The 20,165-nt window shown below is 49.7% G+C and overlaps 2 protein-coding genes across 7 annotated transcripts in view; one reads left to right on the top strand and one right to left on the bottom strand.

The window, feature by feature from the left end:
- The window catches only part of Eftud2 (elongation factor Tu GTP binding domain containing 2), a 50,451-nt gene extending 34,836 nt beyond the window's left edge, over window positions 1-15,615 (top strand). For all 4 annotated transcript variants that reach the window (XM_076543453.1, XM_076543454.1, XM_006970578.4 and 1 more), the window contains 17 exons: window positions 1,130-1,193; window positions 1,564-1,654; window positions 2,890-3,025; window positions 5,033-5,160; window positions 5,519-5,712; window positions 7,230-7,341; window positions 7,685-7,825; window positions 9,969-10,070; window positions 10,813-10,895; window positions 12,431-12,517; window positions 12,691-12,817; window positions 12,996-13,083; window positions 13,573-13,691; window positions 13,844-13,938; window positions 14,422-14,575; window positions 14,750-14,857; window positions 15,156-15,615. In XM_076543453.1, the coding sequence (XP_076399568.1) occupies window positions 1,130-1,193; window positions 1,564-1,654; window positions 2,890-3,025; window positions 5,033-5,160; window positions 5,519-5,712; window positions 7,230-7,341; window positions 7,685-7,825; window positions 9,969-10,070; window positions 10,813-10,895; window positions 12,431-12,517; window positions 12,691-12,817; window positions 12,996-13,083; window positions 13,573-13,691; window positions 13,844-13,938; window positions 14,422-14,575; window positions 14,750-14,857; window positions 15,156-15,251 (1,925 nt within the window). In that variant the 3' untranslated portion in view covers window positions 15,252-15,615. The remainder of the gene's footprint in view (window positions 1-1,129; window positions 1,194-1,563; window positions 1,655-2,889; window positions 3,026-5,032; window positions 5,161-5,518; window positions 5,713-7,229; window positions 7,342-7,684; window positions 7,826-9,968; window positions 10,071-10,812; window positions 10,896-12,430; window positions 12,518-12,690; window positions 12,818-12,995; window positions 13,084-13,572; window positions 13,692-13,843; window positions 13,939-14,421; window positions 14,576-14,749; window positions 14,858-15,155) is intronic.
- Window positions 15,616-16,062: 447 nt separating this feature from the next.
- Higd1b (HIG1 hypoxia inducible domain family member 1B) lies at window positions 16,063-18,505 on the bottom strand. 3 transcript variants are annotated; one of them, XM_015995253.3, is made up of 4 exons: window positions 18,374-18,505; window positions 17,517-17,666; window positions 16,660-16,794; window positions 16,063-16,200 (listed from the first exon to the last, which is right to left on the bottom strand). In XM_015995253.3, exons 2-4 carry the CDS (start codon window positions 17,614-17,616, stop codon window positions 16,139-16,141), a joined length of 297 nt encoding a protein of 98 aa, XP_015850739.1. In that variant the 5' UTR covers window positions 17,617-17,666; window positions 18,374-18,505; the 3' UTR covers window positions 16,063-16,138. The 3 variants fall into 3 exon arrangements, with proteins under 3 accessions (XP_015850739.1, XP_076399574.1, XP_006970642.1); XM_076543459.1 differs by lacking the exon at window positions 18,374-18,505 and adding an exon at window positions 17,823-17,886; XM_006970580.4 differs by lacking the exon at window positions 18,374-18,505 and adding an exon at window positions 17,745-17,882.
- Between the last annotated feature and the right edge of the window lie 1,660 nt (window positions 18,506-20,165).

The following is a 20,165-nucleotide window of genomic DNA, read 5'->3' as shown; positions in this document are numbered from 1 at the left end:
ACACATAGTCTCAGCACTTGCAGGGAGAGGCAGGAGGATCCAAAGTTCAAGGTCATCCTTGGCTACCTAGTGAGTTCAAGCCAGCCTGCGCTCTTTTTAAAAAGTGAAAATGAAAAATACAGTGTCTGAAGAGTCGGAAGGAGAACATTATAGCTGGCAGAAGGGGAGGAGTGGGTTTGGCCCTTGTTTGAAATGCAGCAGTAGCTGCAATGAGAAAGAAAAGTCTGGAGGGAATGTGGCCTTTGGGAAAGGAGAGTGCGTTTCCTTTGCTGTCCGAGGTAAGGGGACAGCCTGACATCGGAACAGAACTATCTAGGGGTTGGTGCTCTCAGTTCTCTAACTGAATGCTTCACGAGCTCTGTGCTCAAAGGATTTTGTTGTTTTGTAAAACTAGGGATGAACCCTAATTAGGGGCTCATACATGCTGGGCAGGCGCTCTGTCACTGCGTTATATTCCCCACCCCAGACTCAGAAGTTCATGAATTTTAAAAGCCACGGCTGTTTGCTTCAGGCTGATCAAATTTCACATTGCAGTTAAACTGAAAATACTAATTGGTAAAAGATGAGGCGGGTAGTTGTGTTGCGTGCCGGTAGGATATGCTAAAGAGGTAAGGGAAGGCAGATCTCTGAGTTTGGGGACAGCCTGGTCTACGTGTGAGTTCCAGGCCAGACAGGGTTACACAGTGAAACTTTTCCTTAAAAAAAATAAATAAATAATAATAATAATAATAATAATAATAATTTTTTTAAAAGAGTATCTCTAGTGTTTCCTCTCCAGGACTGGAGACTCCTGGGGATTAGGGCTCCATTCAGTGGCACCTCATGATGACATTGCAGCTAGATGGCACATGGATTGCAAAAAGGATGGGTGTCACTGCAGCCAGGGCTGTAGAGGTCCCTCAGGAGGACACAGGCCATACTCCTAGGCCCAGGACCCTTGCACTTGGGAAGATGCCTCTGCTGCAGCCTTGTCCTCTGTGGACCAGTCTGTGCCTCAGCGTCTGGCTGCCTGATTAGAAGGAGTGTCTGGACCTTGGGAGGAGGGAGCTTTAACAACATGCAGCACCTAAAACAGAATTTTGCACTACACTATTCCAGGAAAATTGTAATTGTGTGCCTTCTTCTATAGGTGACATTAATTACCAGGAATTTGCTAAAAGACTCTGGGGTGACATCTACTTCAATCCTAAGACGTAAGTGTCATGTGGGGCATTACTCTTGTGGACTGGTGATTTGTTTTCCTGGTAACGACATGAGTTTCTGAGGATAAAACCTACTTTTATCTTATGCATGAACTGCCATCTCTCTGCAACTCTGAATGCTTGGCATCGTGAGCTGTAGTGGAGGAAGACACCCCCCACTCCAGCCCCCTAGGTCTTCAAGGCCAGGTCAGACCTTCAGGACAGCCATAGCCATGAGTCCTCAGGAATCCGTTTGGAAACTGTGATCACACAGAGTCCTCCGTCTGCTTGGCTTCTACTTAGATGCAGAATTTAGGCAATGTGCCCTTGGGATAAGTCACATTCTCTCTCCTTGGTCACTCACACTTCTTTTTCTCTTTAGGAGAAAGTTCACAAAGAAGGCTCCAACCAGCAGCTCCCAGAGGAGCTTTGTGGAGTTTATCTTGGAGCCTCTTTATAAAATCCTTGCTCAGGTGAGTGTTGGGCCACCTTCTTCAGGTCTGCTTTAAATCTGCTAGGTCATCACTTGTTTGTTTTTAGTTTGTGTTGATGGGTCCCAGAGGTCTCTGTGTGGGGTCATGTTCATGGGCAGCTGCTGATGCTTGTGCATGCATGTGTTTAGGCCAAAGGTTGGTGTCTTCCTCTTTAGCAGCTGACCTAGTTTTTTTGAGGCAGGGTCATTCACTAAATCTGGAGCTCACCAGTTGATGAACTGCTTGGCCAGTGAGCCTCTACATTCCCTGTCTCCACCTCTCAGTGCTGGGATTAGACTTGTATGCAGGCATGCCCAGCTTTTTATGTGGTTGTTGATCCCCGCTCAGGTCCTCGTGCCTGTACAGCTTGCATTTTACCCATTTCCCAGCCCCATCATCAACTGTTTATTAAAAATCTGTGAGCCATGTAGTGGTGGCACACACCTTTAATCCCAGCACTCAGGAAGCAGAGGCAGGTGGATCTCTGTGAGTTCAAAATCAGCCTGGTCTAGAAAGTGAGTTCTAGGATAGCCAGAAACTCACAGCGAAACTCTATCTCGAAAACAAACAAACAAAAACTGTCTTCCAAGACAGTAATAAAATATGGAGGTGTTTAATCAGTGCTGTATCCAGTGGACACACATACGTATGATAACATACACACAATGTGTGTGGCCGTTTCCACCCACAAAAGAGAAAAACAGCAATAGAATAAAATAATGACTAAAATTTATCGGTGCTTAAAAAAAAAAAAAAAAACCCACTTAGTATCTCGTGTCAGGCTGGAATGGATTAATAAAAGAAATTTACAGAATCTGCCTCCGTAGAGAGACCTTGAGTCTGCAGAGGATGATTTAGTTTGGCCCTGTCCTGACAGGTGGCCTTTTTTGGTTCCTTCCAGTATGAGCCTCTAAATCTGGGCAGTCTTTAAGTAGGAGGAGTAAGAGATTCTTGAGTGGGCTCCATGCTGCTTGTCAGACACCAGGGGGCAGCACTAGTGGTAATCAAGTTGAATGCTTAGTTTGTGGGGGATGTGGAGACTTAACCAGGTCAGCTTCAGTCCTGAAGGCTAGGTAGCACAGACTCACTCCTCCCAACCAAACTGTTCTTGCCAGGCGCCCTCCCTGTAGAAGACTGCTCGTAAGGTTTCTCTTTGGCTTCCCCTCACTCACTGTGTGTAACGCCTCACTAGGGCTGTCATTACAGAGCTTGACCCAGTGCTTTCTATCCCACAGGTGGTGGGTGATGTGGACACTAGCCTGCCAAGGACCCTGGACGAACTTGGCATCCACCTTACCAAGGAGGAGCTAAAGCTGAACATCCGCCCTCTGCTCAGGCTGGTCTGCAAAAAGTTCTTTGGCGAGTTCACAGGTAATAAATAGCTCAAGGCCCTTAACATTGCTCTCCTCATCTGGCAGTCATGGTTCACACCTGCAGTCCTACAGCTTGGCAGTTAGATCAGGAGTTCACAGGACACTCTGTGCCACATGGTGCCTCAGAAAACATACAACAACAGCAGCAGCCTCTTGTGTTCTCCCGCGGCTTGCCTTGGAAGCTCCCCTGCAGACAGCAGAGTTGGGAGGGCGTGTGAACTAGCTACAGCAGCCTTTCCCAGCTGTTTTCTGTAGTTGTTTCTGATGTTGGAAAAAGGGATTAGACTTCCCCTATCAAGAGGGTCCTGCAGGTGAAGGAGATGGGTGCAGGCCATGGGCTCTGGTGGGTTTACTGGAGTCAAGCCGGGAAGTGGATGCCCAGGAATGTGGAGTAGCAGGGAAGGCACAGGTGAGGCCTCACGAGATGTTTGCTTTTCTCCATCACAGTGACAGACACCTGACAGGAACAGTTGGTTTGGGCTTGTGCTTTAATAGGGTGCAGTATCGTGGAGGGGAAGGCATGGAGGGGTTCGCGTGGTGAGAGTGGGAGCCAGACCTCCTTACATCTTCACAGACCAGGAACTGGAGCCAGGCTGTAACTCAAAACCTGTTTCCCAGTTACCTACTTCTTCTAGCTAGGCCCACCTCCTCAAGATTCTGCAGCCTCCCCAAACAGAACCCCCATCTGGAGACCAAGAGTTCAAACGGGAGCCTGTGGGGGGCATTTCATATCGTCCTAACAGGGCTTGGATTCAACCCCTTCCGTCTGCTGAGCTGTTTCCCTCTGTTCTGTGGAAGCCGATACCAGCGCAGCAGGAGCACTGAGCTAGCTGAGGAGAGACCAGAGCTTATTTCTGTGTGTTTGAAGCTGGGCCCTCGCTATCCAGGCCTGGCTGTCCTGGAACTCACTCTGTAGACCAGGCTGGCCTCAAACCCACAGGTCTGCCTGCCTCTGCCTCACAAGTACTGGAATCAAAGACGTGCACCACCACACATGCCAGGACCTGAGTTTTGATTCTGACCTGCAGCTTTCAGGGGGGACTAGGGGAGACTTCCTATTTCTTCTGTGACTGATTTTTGTCTATAAATAAGAACAAGTGTCCAGAAATGGTGGCTCAGCACCTGGTAGATTAATGCAAGATTGTCATGGGTTTGAGACCAGCATGGGCTACAGAGCACTTTCCAGGCAGCCTGAGTTACAAAGCAAGGTGATGTCTTAAAAAATAGCTATGAAACAGGGCATGATGGTGCATGTCTAAGCCCAGCACTCGGGAGGCAGAGGCAGGCAGATCTCAGCCAAGTCTGCACAGGGACTTCCAGTCCAGAGGGCCTACATAGAGTGAGAACTGATCTCAAAGTGTGAGGAATAGAGGGCAAGGCAGAGGTCCTCAGCAACCATTGATTCTAAGTCTGCTGGGAGTTAGTGTCTGAATCTTTCAAGGTGACAGTAGCTCTGGACTGGGCATCGGTCCGAAGATACTGGACACCCGTCAAAGCTAGGTAGGATACACTTGAAGCTAGGACTGTGGCTCATTGGTAGACGTCTGGGTTTGATCTTCAGACTGAAGAAGAAGAAAGAGTTTACCAATCCCAGTGTCCGAATGAGCGTCTGTTTCGTGCCTTATTACTCTGTTAGGGAAACGGTACCTTACTGAGTAGAAACATGCAGTGTTTCTCAAAGGGCAGGCTAATCAGCTGAGGCCTGTCCTAAGTAAACATAGGCTCAGTGTCAGCACTCAGTAAAGACTTGGGTTCAGTAAAAGCATGAATCTCTGTGGCAATGGAGTGTTTGAGTCTTTAAACTTTTGTCAGCTGGATTTTAAGGAATTATGTCCCTCTGAAATCTTAAAATTCTCTGACATAAGTGTGACTCCAGAAGTGTGTGGTTTCTTCTCAGAGGAAACTGACTTCCCTAGAAGTGTTAGCTTCCGTGTTGAGTTCATACTTCCCGTCCACTTCCCCTATAAGAATGTGGCAGTAATGGTTTCCTCTTTTCCCTCCATAGGCTTTGTGGACATGTGTGTACAGCACATTCCATCTCCAAAAGTGGGCGCCAAACCCAAGATTGAGCATACCTACACTGGCGGTGTGGACTCCGACCTTGGCGAGGCCATGAGTGACTGTGACCCAGATGTAAGGAAACATTTTTTTTTCTTTTTCCTCCGCCACCTGGCCGGGAGCATGTTTTATGGCATAGGTTTTCACTCTCCCTCAGACTAGCATTACACTCTTGGGAGCCCTCATGCCTCAGCCTCCCTCCTGCTGGGACTGCCAGCCTGGACCGCCTGTCTGGCTTGGTTGTCTCATTTGTATCTTTGTTGTGTCCTAATCTCCTGTAGGCCCTTCACAGAGGGAGGGGTAACACACAGTTTGGAGTTTTTCCAGCAGTCCATATCCTCCTTTGTCCGGCCTTTCTCCTCACAGCTACTGTCGGGAGGTGCACTACCTTCAGGCTGTGTGTGGTTAGAGCTGTCCTCTGTCCCTCTGCCAGGGTCCCCTGATGTGCCACACTACTAAGATGTACAGCACAGACGATGGAGTTCAGTTCCATGCCTTTGGCCGGGTGCTGAGCGGCACCATCCATGCTGGGCAGCCTGTGAAGGTGCTGGGGGAGAACTACACTCTGGAAGACGAGGAAGACTCCCAGATATGTACTGTGGGCCGCCTTTGGATCTCCGTCGCCAGGTACTGCACTCTTGACCAGAGCCTACAAGGACATATGTAGGCTTCTTTCCTGGAACTGTCGCAAGGTGTTAAAAGGAATCCTAGGAAACTCAGCTCCCTGGTTGGTAAAGTGCAGAGTAAGATGTCCCTCGTTGCAATCCTGAGACTGCTCTTCTTCTCCCAGCGTTCTCTTAGTCTGGTTCTCCCGCCTAACCTTATCCTGCCTAACCATAGAACAGTCAGCTTTTTTTTTTTTTTTTTTTGGTTTTTCAAGACAGGGTTTGTCTGTGGTGTAGTTTTGCGCCTTTCCTGGAACTCACTTTGTAGACCAGGCTGGCCTCGAACTCACAGAGATCCACCTGCCTCTGTCTCCTGAGTGCTGGGATTAAAGGCGTGCACCACCACCGCCTGACTAGTCAGCTTCTTTATTAAACTAGTCACAATGACATATATTCACACAGTGTAAAGGAATATTCCACAACCCCCCCTCCTGGCAGATCTGTGGACATCTAGTTCTTAAGGTTGCCAGGGCTGAAGGGTGACTCCTGTTGGAATGTTGGAATCTTTCCTTTTGAGTTGTGGTGTCTGGAGTGAAGCTTTTTTGAGTAGGATTTCTATTTTTACTCTTTCTTTCCTTTTTAATGTGTATGAGTGTTTTGCCTGCATATATGTCTGTGCACCAGCTACATGCTTGGTGCCCAAGGAGGCCATAAGAGGTCTTTGGATCCCCTGGAACAGGAGTTATAGACAGTTGTGAGCCTCCATGTAGGTGCTGGGAATCAAACTGAGGTCCTGTGGAAGAGCAGCCGATGTTCTCAGCTGCTGGGTCATCTCTCTTCTTACCCACTTTTCATCTCTCCTCTGTCCCTTAACTTACTCTTCAGCTTTCTTCCCCAAAGCAGTTGTTTCTGTACGTCCACTGTCTCTGGCTGAGTCTCTGGAGCATCCCTGTCTGTTGAATCAGACTTAGCTTGGGCCTCTGGGCCGTTTGTCCTCTCAGGTAACAAGCAGAACCAGAGCAATCCTGCTGGTAATGTGGCTGCTGTGCCTCAGCGATGGCCCCTTTCCCTTCTCCAAATCCACCCTTCTCTCTAGAAGGCAGAAGAAAATTGAAGATCTCACAAATGAAAGGATCTATGTTTTGGCAGTCCCTTACATTGGATAAATCTTAGGCAATAGCTATTTTTATTTTTTGTTTTGTGATACAGGGTCTCACTAATGTAGCCCTGGCTTTCCTGAAACTCACTATGTAGACCAGGCTAGCCTCTAATGCACAGAGGTCCACCAGGCAGTGGCATTTTGCCAGGAGTCTCCACTGGGAATGAAGCTTTCCCATTACATCCTCATACACGACACGCTGCATAGCACTTGTCCTGTGAGCTTATTTGATTGTTCATCACATCTCTCCCCGCTAGAGTGGATCTGTGACTCACCTCTGCTCCTGGCTCTGCGCCTGGTGTGTAGCAGATGCTTGGTATGTTTTTATGGAGTGAATGCTCTGATTAAGTTCTATGCCCGTTTATTGGATGTTCCTCCAGGTACCACATTGAGGTGAATCGTGTTCCTGCTGGCAACTGGGTTCTGATTGAAGGTGTTGATCAGCCGATTGTGAAGACAGCCACTATAACTGAACCCCGAGGCAATGAGGAGGTAGTGTTTCTGAAAGGGGGCACACTGAGCTAGAAGGGCACAGGGAACCGTAGCCACGTGAGCCAACAAGCTTTGAAACTCAAAAGGTCCTAATCCACAGTCACTGCTACTTCTTGGCTCGTCCCTAGCATGTGTCCTCACCCTGCCACATTCTAGGAATTAGGAGACATGCTTCTTGTTCTTCCCAGTGCTGTGCCAAAATGCCTGGAGCAAATGGTCCTTTAAATTGAGCCCCAGATGTACCATGGTTCTCGGTTGAGGAATCAAGACTTCAGCTTCTCCCTTAGGCCTGGGCCTTCTTGCCGACCCCTGAGGCCTCACTCTTCTGTGTTTTGGATCTCAGGCTCAGATTTTCCGGCCTTTGAAATTCAATACCACATCTGTTATCAAGATTGCTGTGGAGCCGGTCAACCCCTCAGAGCTACCCAAGATGCTTGACGGCCTGCGCAAGGTCAACAAGAGCTACCCATCGCTCACCACCAAGGTATGTGCGAGGCCTGGAGTAGCTGCCAAGCCATGCCCGCCCCAGCTAACTGCTGTGTGGCACTGTGTGGCTGGCACTCAGGAGGTGTTCCTGATCTGTTGCTTCCCACAGCCTGGTTCATGGACAGTGCCCACCCGTTACCATTTAAGGGCTAGACAAAACTGGAGTGTGCGTGTTTCCTCAGGTGACTTTAGATAGACTAGTCCTTAAGAGGCACCCAGTTTGAATTGGTTTTCTAGAAAAATGAGAACCAGGTGTGGTGGTGGACCCCTGCAATCCCAGCATGTGCAAGGTGGAGTCAGGAGGGTGCAGAAAGCTCAGGGTCGACCTCAGCTACACAGGGAGTCGGATGCCACTATGGGCTATAGCCAGGGCTGGAGAGATGGCTCAGCAGCTGAGAGCACTGGCTGCTTATCACCATCCGTAACTCGAGTTCCAAGGGATCTGAAGCTCTTTCTGGCTCCATTGGTGCCAGGCATGCATGTGGTGTACACATGCAAATGCAGACAAAACACCCACACGCATCATAACAAAAAATTAAAACAGGGCTGGAGAGATGGCTCAGAGGTTAAGAGCACCGACTACTCTTCCAGAGGTCCTGAGTTCAATTCCCAGCACCCACATGGTGGCTCTCAACCATCTGTAATGAGATCTGGCACCCTCTTCTGTATACATAATAAATAAATTAAAAAAACAATTAAAACAAACAAAAGTGGCTGATCCTTGTACACTCTTGAACCTGCCACCAAACTGTTTCTGAATAGTTTCTGAAGGGAGAGTTAAAGGGCTAGCTTATGTTTTTGGATATAAGGTTGGGGTTTAACCTGGATGGCCAAGGTAGAAATCAAGTCAGTGACAACATACTCAGCAGCACTGGGCTAAATGGTCCCGGGGTTTTGGGGACGCTATTGTCCTCTGCATTCTTATTTTGGGGACAGACTTTTATTTGTTTGTTTGTTTTGTTTTGTTTTTCGAGACAGGGTTTCTCTGTGTAGCTTTGCGCCTTTCCTGGAACTCGCTTTGTAGACCAGGCTGGCCTTGAACTCACAGAGATCTGCCTGCCTCTGCCTCCCAAGTGCTAGGATTAAAGGTGTGCGCCACCACCACCTGGTGGGGACAGACTCTTACTATGCAATATAGGTTGACCTATAACTAGCTGTGCAAATCAAATTGATCTCAAGGTCAGGGTGAATCTCCTGCCTCTGCCACCTGAATACTGGGGTTACAGGCATACCACCACACCCAGCGTTTTTTCTTCCCTTTTTTGGGGGGTATGTGGGGTGGGATGTAGATGGTGTGAAGGATTGAATCTAAGGTCTCAGTCATGCAGAAAAAAATGCTTGACCACTGAACTAGCCTTAGCTCTCCACTGATTTTTTGTTGTTTTGAGACAGGGTTTCTTTGTGTAGCTTTTTTTTTTTTTTTTAAGTATTTATTTAAATTTATTTCATGTGCATTGTGTGAAGGTGTCAGGTTCCTGGAACTGGAGTTACAGACACTCATGTGCTGCAGTGTGGGTGCTGAGAATTGAATCCCAGTCCTCTGGAACAGCAGTCAGTGCTCTTAACCACTGAGCCATCTCTCCAGCCCCTTCTTTGTGTAGCTTTTGGTGCCTATCCTGGAGCTCACTCTGTAGACCAGGCTGGCCTCCAACTCACAGAGATCCACGTGCTTCTGCTTCCTAAGTGCTATGGTTAAAGGTATGCGCCACCACCGCCCAGCTCCACTGAACTTGTTAAGGAGCTGAAACAGGCTGGGCAGTGGTGGTGCACACCTTTAGTCCCAGCACTTGGGAAGCAGAAGCACGTGGATTTCTGTGAGTTGGAGGCCAGCCTGGTCTACAGAGCAAGTTCCAAGACAGCCAGGGCAACACAGAGAAACCCTGTCTTGCATTTGAGAGGCAGAGGCAGGTGAATCTCTGTGAGTTCAAGGACAGGCTCCAAAATGAGTTCCAGGACAGACTCCAAAAACTACACAGAGAAACCCTGTCTCGAAAACAAACAAAAAAAAAAATCTGCAACGGTCACTGCTTCTGATAACGAGTTGTGGTATCTTCATCTCTAGTGCCTCGATTCTTGTTTACATCTGCTATGTCCAAGACAAGAGAGTGAGGGCCATGACTGCTGGGGCTACTGTGTTTCAGGTAGAAGAGTCTGGTGAGCATGTGATCCTGGGCACTGGGGAGCTCTACCTGGACTGTGTGATGCACGATCTGCGGAAGATGTACTCAGAGATCGACATCAAGGTGCCCCTTCCCTTAGCCTGGCTTCTAGTTCCAGAGGGATGGCCTAAGTAGCCAGACCCTCAGCCCCTGGATGCCCACTGGACCCTTTTGTAGAAAGCACCTCCTGCTGCTCTTTGTCAGGAAGATTCTAGAGAATGGGTTTACCCTGTTTACTAAGTCATTTTCAGTGTCATGCATTTAAAGGCAAGGCTCCTAAGACAGTCCCTTCATTAGGAAAAGAACTACCCAATGAGTGGGTAGTGTCATGGAACGGGGGAGCTGATTCTCAGGGCTTATCACCAAGTCTTGACCTAACATCTTGAACCACACATGGCATGGCACTGTCTCCCAGTTAAGACATATTCTCTCCAAGGTCCTGTGTTACTGGGCAGGTACCCTCTTAAATACCTCTATTCCTGGGGCTGGGGCTTGAGGATGGAGCAGATACTCACCAGTCTCTAGCACTGTTTCTGTCATACCACCAGGGGTTATTCAGTGACTAGCAGGTATCACAAACTTCCGTGGGCCATAATTAAAGCCCTAGTTTTAGAGCCTTGTTTGAGCCCCCATTTACTCCTGATTCAGATGTAGTTTCTCTGCTCCCTAGCTCTTTGGTAGTAGTGTGGTAGTTTAGCCTACTATTTGCAGAGCCACTTAGGGGTATTATGCAGAGGAAGAGCAAGGGTGCTTCAGAATTCCCTAGGTAGAACTCTGTCCTTACAACAAAACTCCATTTTACCTCCATTTTTTTCTCATTGCCTAGGTGGCTGACCCAGTTGTGACATTCTGTGAGACAGTGGTAGAAACATCCTCCCTCAAATGCTTTGCTGAAACACCCAATAAGAAGTAAGTAGGTGGAGGCAGAGGGAGCACTAGGAAACAGACATGAACAAATACAACGATGTGTGTATGAGAAAAGGCCATGAAAAATCCCGTTACTCTGTGCACTTTTCTTGTCTTTTTAAGACAGAGTCTCACTCTGCAGCTCAGGCTGACCTGGAACTCATTGTGTTTATCTCAAAAAAAAGGTGGGAGTATGTGGAAAGGAAGACACCCAACATCAGCCTACACACACGTACATGTAAACACACACACACACATACTCAAAGGAAGAAGCTAGGTGTGGTGGCAAATGCCTGCACACCCATCACTTGGGAGGGAGCAGTGGGAGGATCAGGAGTTCTAGGCCAGCCTCAGCCATATAACAAATTTGAGGGCAGCCTGGGCCATGTGAGATTCTTTATATAAAAGGGGGGGAGGTGGTATACACACCTTTAAACAGATGTGGTAAGATCTCTACATACAGAGCTCCAGGGTCAGAGCTACATAGTGAGGCCCTGTCTCAAAACAAACAACAACAACAAAAAAAACGGGCATGGTGGTTTAAATCTAGGAGAATTGCTGCAAGTTCAAAGCCAGCTCCATCTACATAGTAAGTTCAAAACCATCTGGGGCTAAATGTATGACCTTGTCTTGGGGAGAAGAAAAAAAAAGAAAGAAAATGATGGGAGTTGTGAACGCTGTACTTGGTACCTGGAACTAACAATCTCATCCTCTCCTACACTCATTTTACCCTACCCCAACCACAGCTTTTGTAGCAGTAGAGACTTCTGAGATGGGTTGGGACTGCTTAGATACACGACTTTACTCTAGACTGCATCCCTTTCTGCTCTGACAGTCTTCCTCAAAATTTCCTAGGTGCCACGTCAGCTTTGGGAAATCTGCCCTACGTATTAACTATTTTTGCTTATTTGTTTGTATTTTGGGTGTTTGTTTTGTTTTTTCGAGACAGGGTTTCTCTGTGTAGTTTTGGTGCCTGTCCTGGATCTCGCTCTGTAGACCAGGCTGGCCCTGAACTCACAGAGATCCGCCTGCCTCTGCCTCCCAAGTGCTGGGATTAAAGGCGTGTGCCACCACCACCTGGCTGCTTTTTCTTTTCTAGTGGGTGCTGGAAGTGGAGCCTAGCTCCTCATACATGCTAAAAACATGCTGTCCTGCCAGGCTACACTCTCCATCCCCAGCCTTACTTTTCAAGAAAGAGCAGACAGAGGGGCTCGTGACACGGCTCACTGGTTAAGTACTTGTTGCTCTTGCAGAGGGACCAAAGTTTTCTTTCCAGCACACACATGGTGGCTCACAGTCCCAGGCCAGGGCATCTAACACCCTGTCTGGCTCCTTTGAACACTGCACACGTGTGGTGCCTTTGCATAAATGCAGGCAAAACTCCTCATACACATTTAAACACAAAACAAATGAAAGAAGACAGGGTACCCTTTGCTGCCCCCTGCCTCTAAGTCTTCCATTTCTGGAACTCTCAGAGGGCTGTGTTGTTGCCCTGCTCATCCTGTGACCCCTTCTCACTGCCTGTCCTTTCTGACCAGGAACAAGATCACCATGATTGCTGAGCCTCTTGAGAAGGGCCTGGCCGAGGACATAGAGAATGAAGTGGTCCAGATCACGTGGAACAGGTTAGACAGGGCGCCGGTTCCAGGGCTCACACTACGGCTTCCTTGCCTGGTCCCTTGACGCCATCCATCCTTCTTTGCTGTTGTCCTGGATATGATGTGGGCAGAGTGGGTTACTGTCTTCCAGAAAGGAAGGATCTATGGCCTCAGGAGCCACTTTCTCCTCTTTCTTCCAGGAAAAAGCTGGGAGAGTTCTTCCAAACAAAGTATGACTGGGATCTGCTGGCTGCCCGTTCCATCTGGGCTTTTGGTCCTGATGCTACAGGACCAAACATCCTAGTGGACGACACATTGCCCTCAGAGGTAGAGTAAACTGGTGGAAGGCTGGGAGGCTTGCAAAGTGTTCGTCCTTGATTGAAGAAACTGTAGTGTCCTCTTCCCTGTTCAAAGAGTGGCTTCTCACAGCCATACTGTTCTCCTCCTTCTAAACTCGGTGCCTATTGTTAGCGGACTGCTAAGGAGGCCTGATATTTCTGTGCAGGTGGACAAGGCACTTCTTGGCTCAGTGAAGGACAGCATTGTTCAAGGTTTCCAGTGGGGAACTAGGGAGGGGCCGCTCTGCGATGAACGTAAGTCCACCAGTGACCTCCTGACTCCATTCCCAGGACAGTTGCCCTAGCCGAATGAGGTGATGAGCGAGGGATGGGCCTCCCATCTTTGGGACCCAGTAGGAAAAGCAATTTTGCTTTTTAATTCCTGAGTAGACCCTATCTTTGGTGTGTTGAGAAGAGATACACGAGGGTAATCAGGTTGGAATGGTTTGTGATGCTAGACTGCGTGGGACCAAATATAATTTCTAGAACATGGTCTGTGTCCAGGAAACAACTGTTCAGAGCCAGCACATAAACTTGTAAGGAAGCTCCATTGTCATAGGGCGGCCTGAATCAAAGGCTAAGTCCGTGTTCAACTGCTGACCTGTTTGCTGCTGGCCTTGCCAATGTGATGTCATATTTGTATCATATCTTTGGGCGGCTGCACTGTGGCCTCAGTGTAGCAAGTGACCCTGCTGTTCTGCCATGCCCCTGTGACTAGCCTCAGCTCTCCCATCTCCTTTTCAGTGATTCGGAATGTCAAGTTTAAGATCCTGGATGCCGTGGTTGCCCAGGAACCCCTCCATCGGGGTGGAGGCCAGATCATCCCTACAGCCAGGCGGGTAGTCTACTCTGCCTTCCTCATGGTGAGTGGAACTGTAGGGAACTGTCTGCTTCCCTGGACAGAAAATTAAGTAGAGGACCAGGCAGAAGTCACAGAAGGATCCAGAAGGTCCAGAGACTCTTTAGGTCCTCACTCTGTCTTCCTCAAACTGAGCCCTGTCTTGCTCTGTTGCAGGCCACTCCTCGTCTGATGGAGCCTTACTACTTTGTAGAGGTCCAGGCCCCTGCAGACTGTGTGTCTGCTGTGTACACAGTCCTGGCCAGGCGCAGGTGAGCAGCCTGTTGTTAAGGGAGGGTACTTGAGAGCAAGAAGTCCCTTGGCTGCTGAGGGAGGGAAGGAGGAGGTGCCCAGCCATTGCTCTCCTCATCTTTCCACTCCAGAAGCCCACGAGCTTGTTTTCCACAAGGAAGTGGGAGAGAACTGAGGCAGGCCCTAGCTTTATCATAGGCAATGGCTGGGATTTCTTCTTCTTCCCCCTCCCCGACTCCAGGGAGAGTTCTAAAATGAAGAAGTGATGGGCTTGTCCATAAGATCCCATCTCTTCAGTATCTTTGCCCTTTCCTTCTCTCCAGAGGTAGCTGCTCCTGTGGCTTCTGCTAAGAGCCCCAAGCCAGTTCCCTCTGCAGAGCATGTTTTATCCGTCGTCTTTGATGGTGCTGGGCTAAGATACACAGAGGGGCCAGAAGACCCATTGCCCCTTGCCTTGGGGGCTGTGTACAACTAAGGCCTTGGCTTTTGTCTTTCTCTCTCAGGGGGCATGTGACTCAGGACGCACCCATCCCAGGCTCCCCTCTCTACACAATCAAAGCTTTCATCCCAGCCATCGACTCTTTCGGCTTTGAGACTGATCTCCGTACTCATACCCAGGGGCAGGCCTTTTCCCTGTCTGTCTTCCACCATTGGCAGGTGAGGAAACCTGGCCAACTTGGCCTCCCAGGTCAGCAGACTGCCCTCCTTGCCAGTTGCCCTTCTGTCCAGGATGTTCTCTAGGATCTTCCACAGCCCTAGAGAAGGTTCCTGCTTCTGTGTCTGAATCCTCTGGGCAGCTGCCTTGACTACCTGAATCTCTTTGCATTCTAGATTGTGCCTGGTGATCCTCTGGACAAGAGCATTGTCATCCGCCCCTTGGAGCCCCAGCCAGCTCCTCACCTGGCCCGGGAGTTCATGATCAAAACCCGTCGTAGGAAGGTATGTGTTCTTTAGACCATTGCCATCCCTCAACCCCCAGGGTCTGTCTCCATGGGAGTTATGTGTGGTCTTCCTTCCTCTTGGAGGGTAGTGTACTGCTGTTTGGAAAGGTCAGTCCCTCGGGTAAGCAGACCTAGGACCCAAAGGAAACAGAGGAGCTGTCACAGTACCTTAAAGGCACAAGTTCTCAGACAGTCTTGACCAGCCTTCCTCCCCATCAAGCACAGGCCTGGATGCCCCTGTGCTCGGTTACCCCTCCTGAGGAGCTCACCCTAGTGTCTGACTCCCTTCTCCACAGGGCCTGAGTGAAGATGTGAGCATCAGCAAGTTCTTCGATGATCCTATGTTGCTAGAGCTCGCCAAACAGGACGTTGTACTCAATTACCCCATGTGAGTGCCGGGGCTGGCAGCCCCTGCTCCCTGCAATGCCTACGGCTCTGGACTCAAGCTGAGACCCATGTAATTGGGCCTTTATGCTGTGAGCATCTGGGAACTGCTATGGGCCCCTCTGAACAACCCAGAAACCTCCATGCCAGTGTCCCAGTGAGGAAGGGGCATCTGGCCTCCTGGATCCTTCTATGGCCTCTGCCTGGCTCCATTCCCAAGGAACAGAGGAGCTTGGGCCCAGGGAAGAAGAACGAGAACAGGATGAAAGTGTTTAACCCCAGGGGCCTGTCTTCAGGATTTACATGGAATTTTTATTTCTTACAAGTCCAACCTTAGCCATGGTTTGTAAATGAACAGAACATTCTGACCTCTGCCTTGGTTGCTGCTTTCGTTCACCCTTACCCCAGCCTCTGCCTGTCTAATCTGAGCACTTATATTCTGGGTATGTGATTTCCCATGGGCGTTACTGCCTCTGCTCCCAGCTGCAGCTGCCTTCCCGACTGGGTCCCTAGGGAAGCAGCCCGTGGTGGAAGGAATGCCTGTGTCTGATTCAGTGTTCCCATGAGCCTCAGGGCCCCCTTCCCAGCCCCCACTTTCCCATTCCCGTTCCAGCCTGCTTCTAGCTGGACATGAGGTGGTACCGGGATGGCTGGTCCCTGGGAACTGAGGTCTGTCCTCCTAGGAGACTGCTGCACCTTGAGTCTCTCCCCCCTTGAGTTGGGGCCAGAGCCCTTTGGTCCCCACCCATTGTACTGGCCATCCTCCAGCCTCCACGGTTCTTGCTCTGCTCTGCTCTACTCACAAGTAAGACACTTCACTTTCTTCAACATGGCTTTATTAGGCACATATAGAGACCGCTGGGAAATTGGGCCATCCTGCCACCTCAGGAGTCCTCTACTTGTCAGGATCCTCTGACACCCTCTTCATATAATCTCTGTACATTGTGTACATGGCACCTGCGTGAAGAAGGAAGAGAAGTACACTAAATCCTCCCCACCCTTCCAGCTTTGCCCTTGAGACCCAGCTTCCCTGCTCATCAGTGTGCCACAGGCCCCAACAGCTGCCAGACGGATAGGCATTTTGATGTCTGTTCTGCACAAAGCAGCCTGCTGAGTAGACTAGCCAGAGGTGGTCCTTATGCATGGGGAAACTGAGGCCCAGTGAAAGGGAGTAGCCCATAGTCATAGTTCACAAGTAGCTGCTGCTTCTTCCTGGTTCTCACCTCTGGAAAATTCATGAAGCAGGCTGTGTTCATACTGTCTGTCCCATTGCCCAGCAACAGTGACCAGTGGGGAAGCCTGAAAAGGCCTCAGAGGAGGGATTCATCAAGGATTTTAGTGTGGGCAGAGGGACTTGAACTTTGAACCAGTTAACCGAGGACTCTCTGTCCCTCTGACGCCCACCACACTGCTTACCGAGCATGATGGCACCCACGGCACACGCCTGTGCTGCCACTCGGGTGTGAATCAGATGTATGGACAGCTTGGTGGAACCCCGAGCCTTCAGCCGGTAAATCCTGTACGCCGCTACCACCAGGCAGCCTCCTAGGCCTGTGGGCAGACAGTGGAATCACTGGGCCTGCTGTGTCCAAGTCCAGGGTCCCTTAGCCCCTTCTGGGCTTGCAGGTTGGGAGCTAAGCAGACTTTTTTTTTTTTTTTTTTTCCCATTTCTTTTTTTTTTTTTTTTTGGTTTAAGTTTTTCAAGACAGGGTTTCTCTTTGTAGCCCTGGCAGTCCTGAAACTTGCTCTGTAGACCAGGCTGACCTCAAACTCACAGAGATTTTCCTGCCTTTGCCTTCCAAGTGCTAGGATCAAAGGTGTGTGCCACCACCACCCAGCAGCAGATTATTTCATGCATCTGAGTTTGGAATATTGAGTTTCCTCTCTGGCATTTTTTTAAGTGCCTGTGACCCTCATGATGCTCCTTCTCCATGTGCAGGCATACCCCACCACCACCATCTGAGCTGCTCCACCCACTCCTGGGTCGCACCTCTTTGTACAGGTTTCATATTCTAGAGCCTGGAAGGGAAACCTTGGGACAGTCCCAGATCCCAGTACGGACCCCATCGTGCTGTTAGCACCCCGTGTACTTTGCATTCAGTCAGCTGCCACCTCCACCCGTCAGGCACCTTCATTGTATTGTAAGAGTTTGTTCCTTGTGCAGGGGTGGGCCGCTTGACTTTCTGACCAGTGCCTCATTCTTTAAGAGGACAAAGAGACATGAAGTCCCACAGAGGAGGCATCCACCCCAGCCCTGTTCTTCCCCAACTCACCTATAGGCACCAGTGGAGACTCCCTGGTCTTCCTTAGGAACTTCTCAGACAGGTTGTCCTCACCCTCAGGTGGCACCCACCAGCCCTTGTTGGCAGACATGTTCCCGGGTCCAGATGTTAGCGGCTGTGTGCCTAGGCTTCAGCCCAGCCCTAGAAGGAGGTAGTCCACAATAAGGATTCTGATTGTTAGTCTCCAGGGGAACGGAGGGTTACCTGCTAGGACCTTACCATGCCCAGCACAGCCTGCACTTGAAAAGATGCCTCTCCGGGTGTTCTCTCTCCGGTGTTTGGGCCGCTGATGCTTACTTTCATGTCCTCCTTAACATCTGATCTGCCTCCTCTCTAGTTCATCTGACTTCACTGTTCTGCTTCCTGCTCCCTATCTGCATCCCGATGGGTGTGATCATCTGGCCAAGAAAAACAGCTGGAAACCCCAGAGTAGACTGGAGCAGTCTCTGAATCTTGGGGCCCCTTTAGTCTTGGATCTGTTGACAGTTGCTCCTAAGGGAGCTACAGAGCAAGAGCTGACTCTAGGGAGCCTGAGCTCTTCCCAACAGATGCAACACTGGTTAACTAAGCCACTGGACCAGATGTCAAGGATGGGACACTGATGTACTTTACACCTCAAAACTAAAGGAACAAATTCTGGTCCCCAAACTGTTCACCAACCTATTACTACCTCATCCTGATCTCCTTGTAAACCCCTAAAAAATGTCTGCTCTGATCATAGCTGAAGTCCCGGTCCTCAGGGGAGGGATTCAACCAGTAGGCTGCCCTCTGAATCCAACCACAAGACAGAGACTGCCTGAGCCAGCTCTTCCTGGTAGCCCCTGAGTCTCCAGCATGCCCGTGCTTACCCTAAGAGATAGATGGCTAGAACGTGGAGAACAAACAGCCAGACCAGCGCTCAGTATCTGCTGCTTTGAATCAGCCCAAAGCCAATGCCAGAGTTGTCACTATGGGGTCAGGGAAGCAGTGTCTTTGAAGTCATGAAAGCGGGGAGGAGAGAACAGGGCATCAGTCTTACACACACACACACACACACACACACACACACACACACACACACACACACACACACCATCTGCTGAGCTCCAGATGCAGCAAAGTGAGGTTAGACCTGATGTGAGCCCGTTTGCACACATGTGAACACTGCTGCTGTGGAGAGCTGGAGAAACAACAGTGGATGAGGCCCCTGGGTCCTGCCCCAGGGTGGATTGTTTCAAATACTCACACGAGCAATGTGAAGTAAGTAAGAGACTTCAGTTGTAGGATTTTTCTAGTCTTAGCCTTGGTCTCCTTCTGAACCAAGCCTGGAACCTCAGCTAGTTAGGAGACTGAGGAAAGGATTGCACACTCAAAGCCAGCCTGGGCTACAGAGTTGAGTTCATGACTAGCCTGGACAACTTAGTGAGACTTTGTCTCAAGACAAGAAATAGGTGTGTTGGTGCACACCTTAATACCAGCTCTCAGGAGGCAGAAGCAAGTGAATTGCTGTGAGTTCCATGCCAGCCAGGGCAACATAGACCCTGTATCAAAAAAGTAAAACAGAGGGGCAGTGGTAGCTAGCACACATCTTTAATCCCAGCACTCAGGAGGCAGAGGCAGGCGGATCTCTGTGAGTTCAGGGCCAGCCTGGTCTACAGAGCGAGATCCAGGACAGACACCAAAACTACACAGAGATATCCTATCTCGGGGGGGAAAAAAAAATGAGTAGACTTAGAATATAGCTCAGCAGTGAAGACTTGTTACCAAGTGGGAAGCCCTAGGTTCAGCTCCAGTTGTGAGGGGCTGGGGGATCAAGGAGTCTTTTTGTTGTCCAAGACAGGGTCTCACTATATAGCCTTGGCTGGTGTGGGACTCATAATGTATACCGGGGTGGTCTCCAACTCAGATTCACCTGCCTCTGCCTCCCCAGTGCTGGGATCAAATACGAGCGCCACCACACCCAGCCAGAGTCAGGGACTTTTCTCAGGAGTGGAACAGCAGGAGGGATTCCACTCTGGTCTCATGGCAGTCACCTGACTTGACATGAGTATGACTCTGTCTGTACAAGGTGTTTGTGCTTCAGACCTGTCACAGAGGAAGGAACTAAGCTTCCGAGACATCAAATTCCTTGTCCAAAGATACACAGCTAATAAATAGTGAGTGGTATCGTGGTCTGTCGTCCCATGGCTGGCTGCCTCCAGGGAGCTGGCTAATCTGAAACCCTTTCTTGATGGCCCATCCTGGCATCCCTGACTATGAAGGAGCAGCTGTTTTTAAGCCCAGTGGGCACAGGTCAGGACACACTGTGGAGGGTCCCCCTCCCTCCCAGGCCTTTCTTCCTTCCGTACATCACTCGGCCTCTGTGCATGCAAGCTTTTGTGTGTTCCCCAGAGGAGTCTTTTCAGCACTGGAAATGTGTCCAGCAGCTGATGTCCCTCTTTTCTCTCCCTGACACTCACTGCTCTGTGAACAGGCTCAAGGTCACAGCAAATCCCCAGGGCCTTCCCATATCCCCCGTGTCCATGAGAACGCTCCTCTCAGTCATTCACACACTTCTGTGCTGCCTCTCCATGTCCCCATGCTGGCCTGAGTTCTCAAGAGATGCGTGGTATCCTCTTCCCCTCATGTAGGAAATGCCTGGATAAGACAAGACAGGGATCG

Source organism: Peromyscus maniculatus, chromosome 8, assembly GCF_049852395.1.
Source record: "Peromyscus maniculatus bairdii isolate BWxNUB_F1_BW_parent chromosome 8, HU_Pman_BW_mat_3.1, whole genome shotgun sequence".
Taxonomy (NCBI): Eukaryota; Metazoa; Chordata; class Mammalia; order Rodentia; family Cricetidae; genus Peromyscus; species Peromyscus maniculatus.
This window is presented reverse-complemented; position numbering and strand designations above follow the sequence as displayed.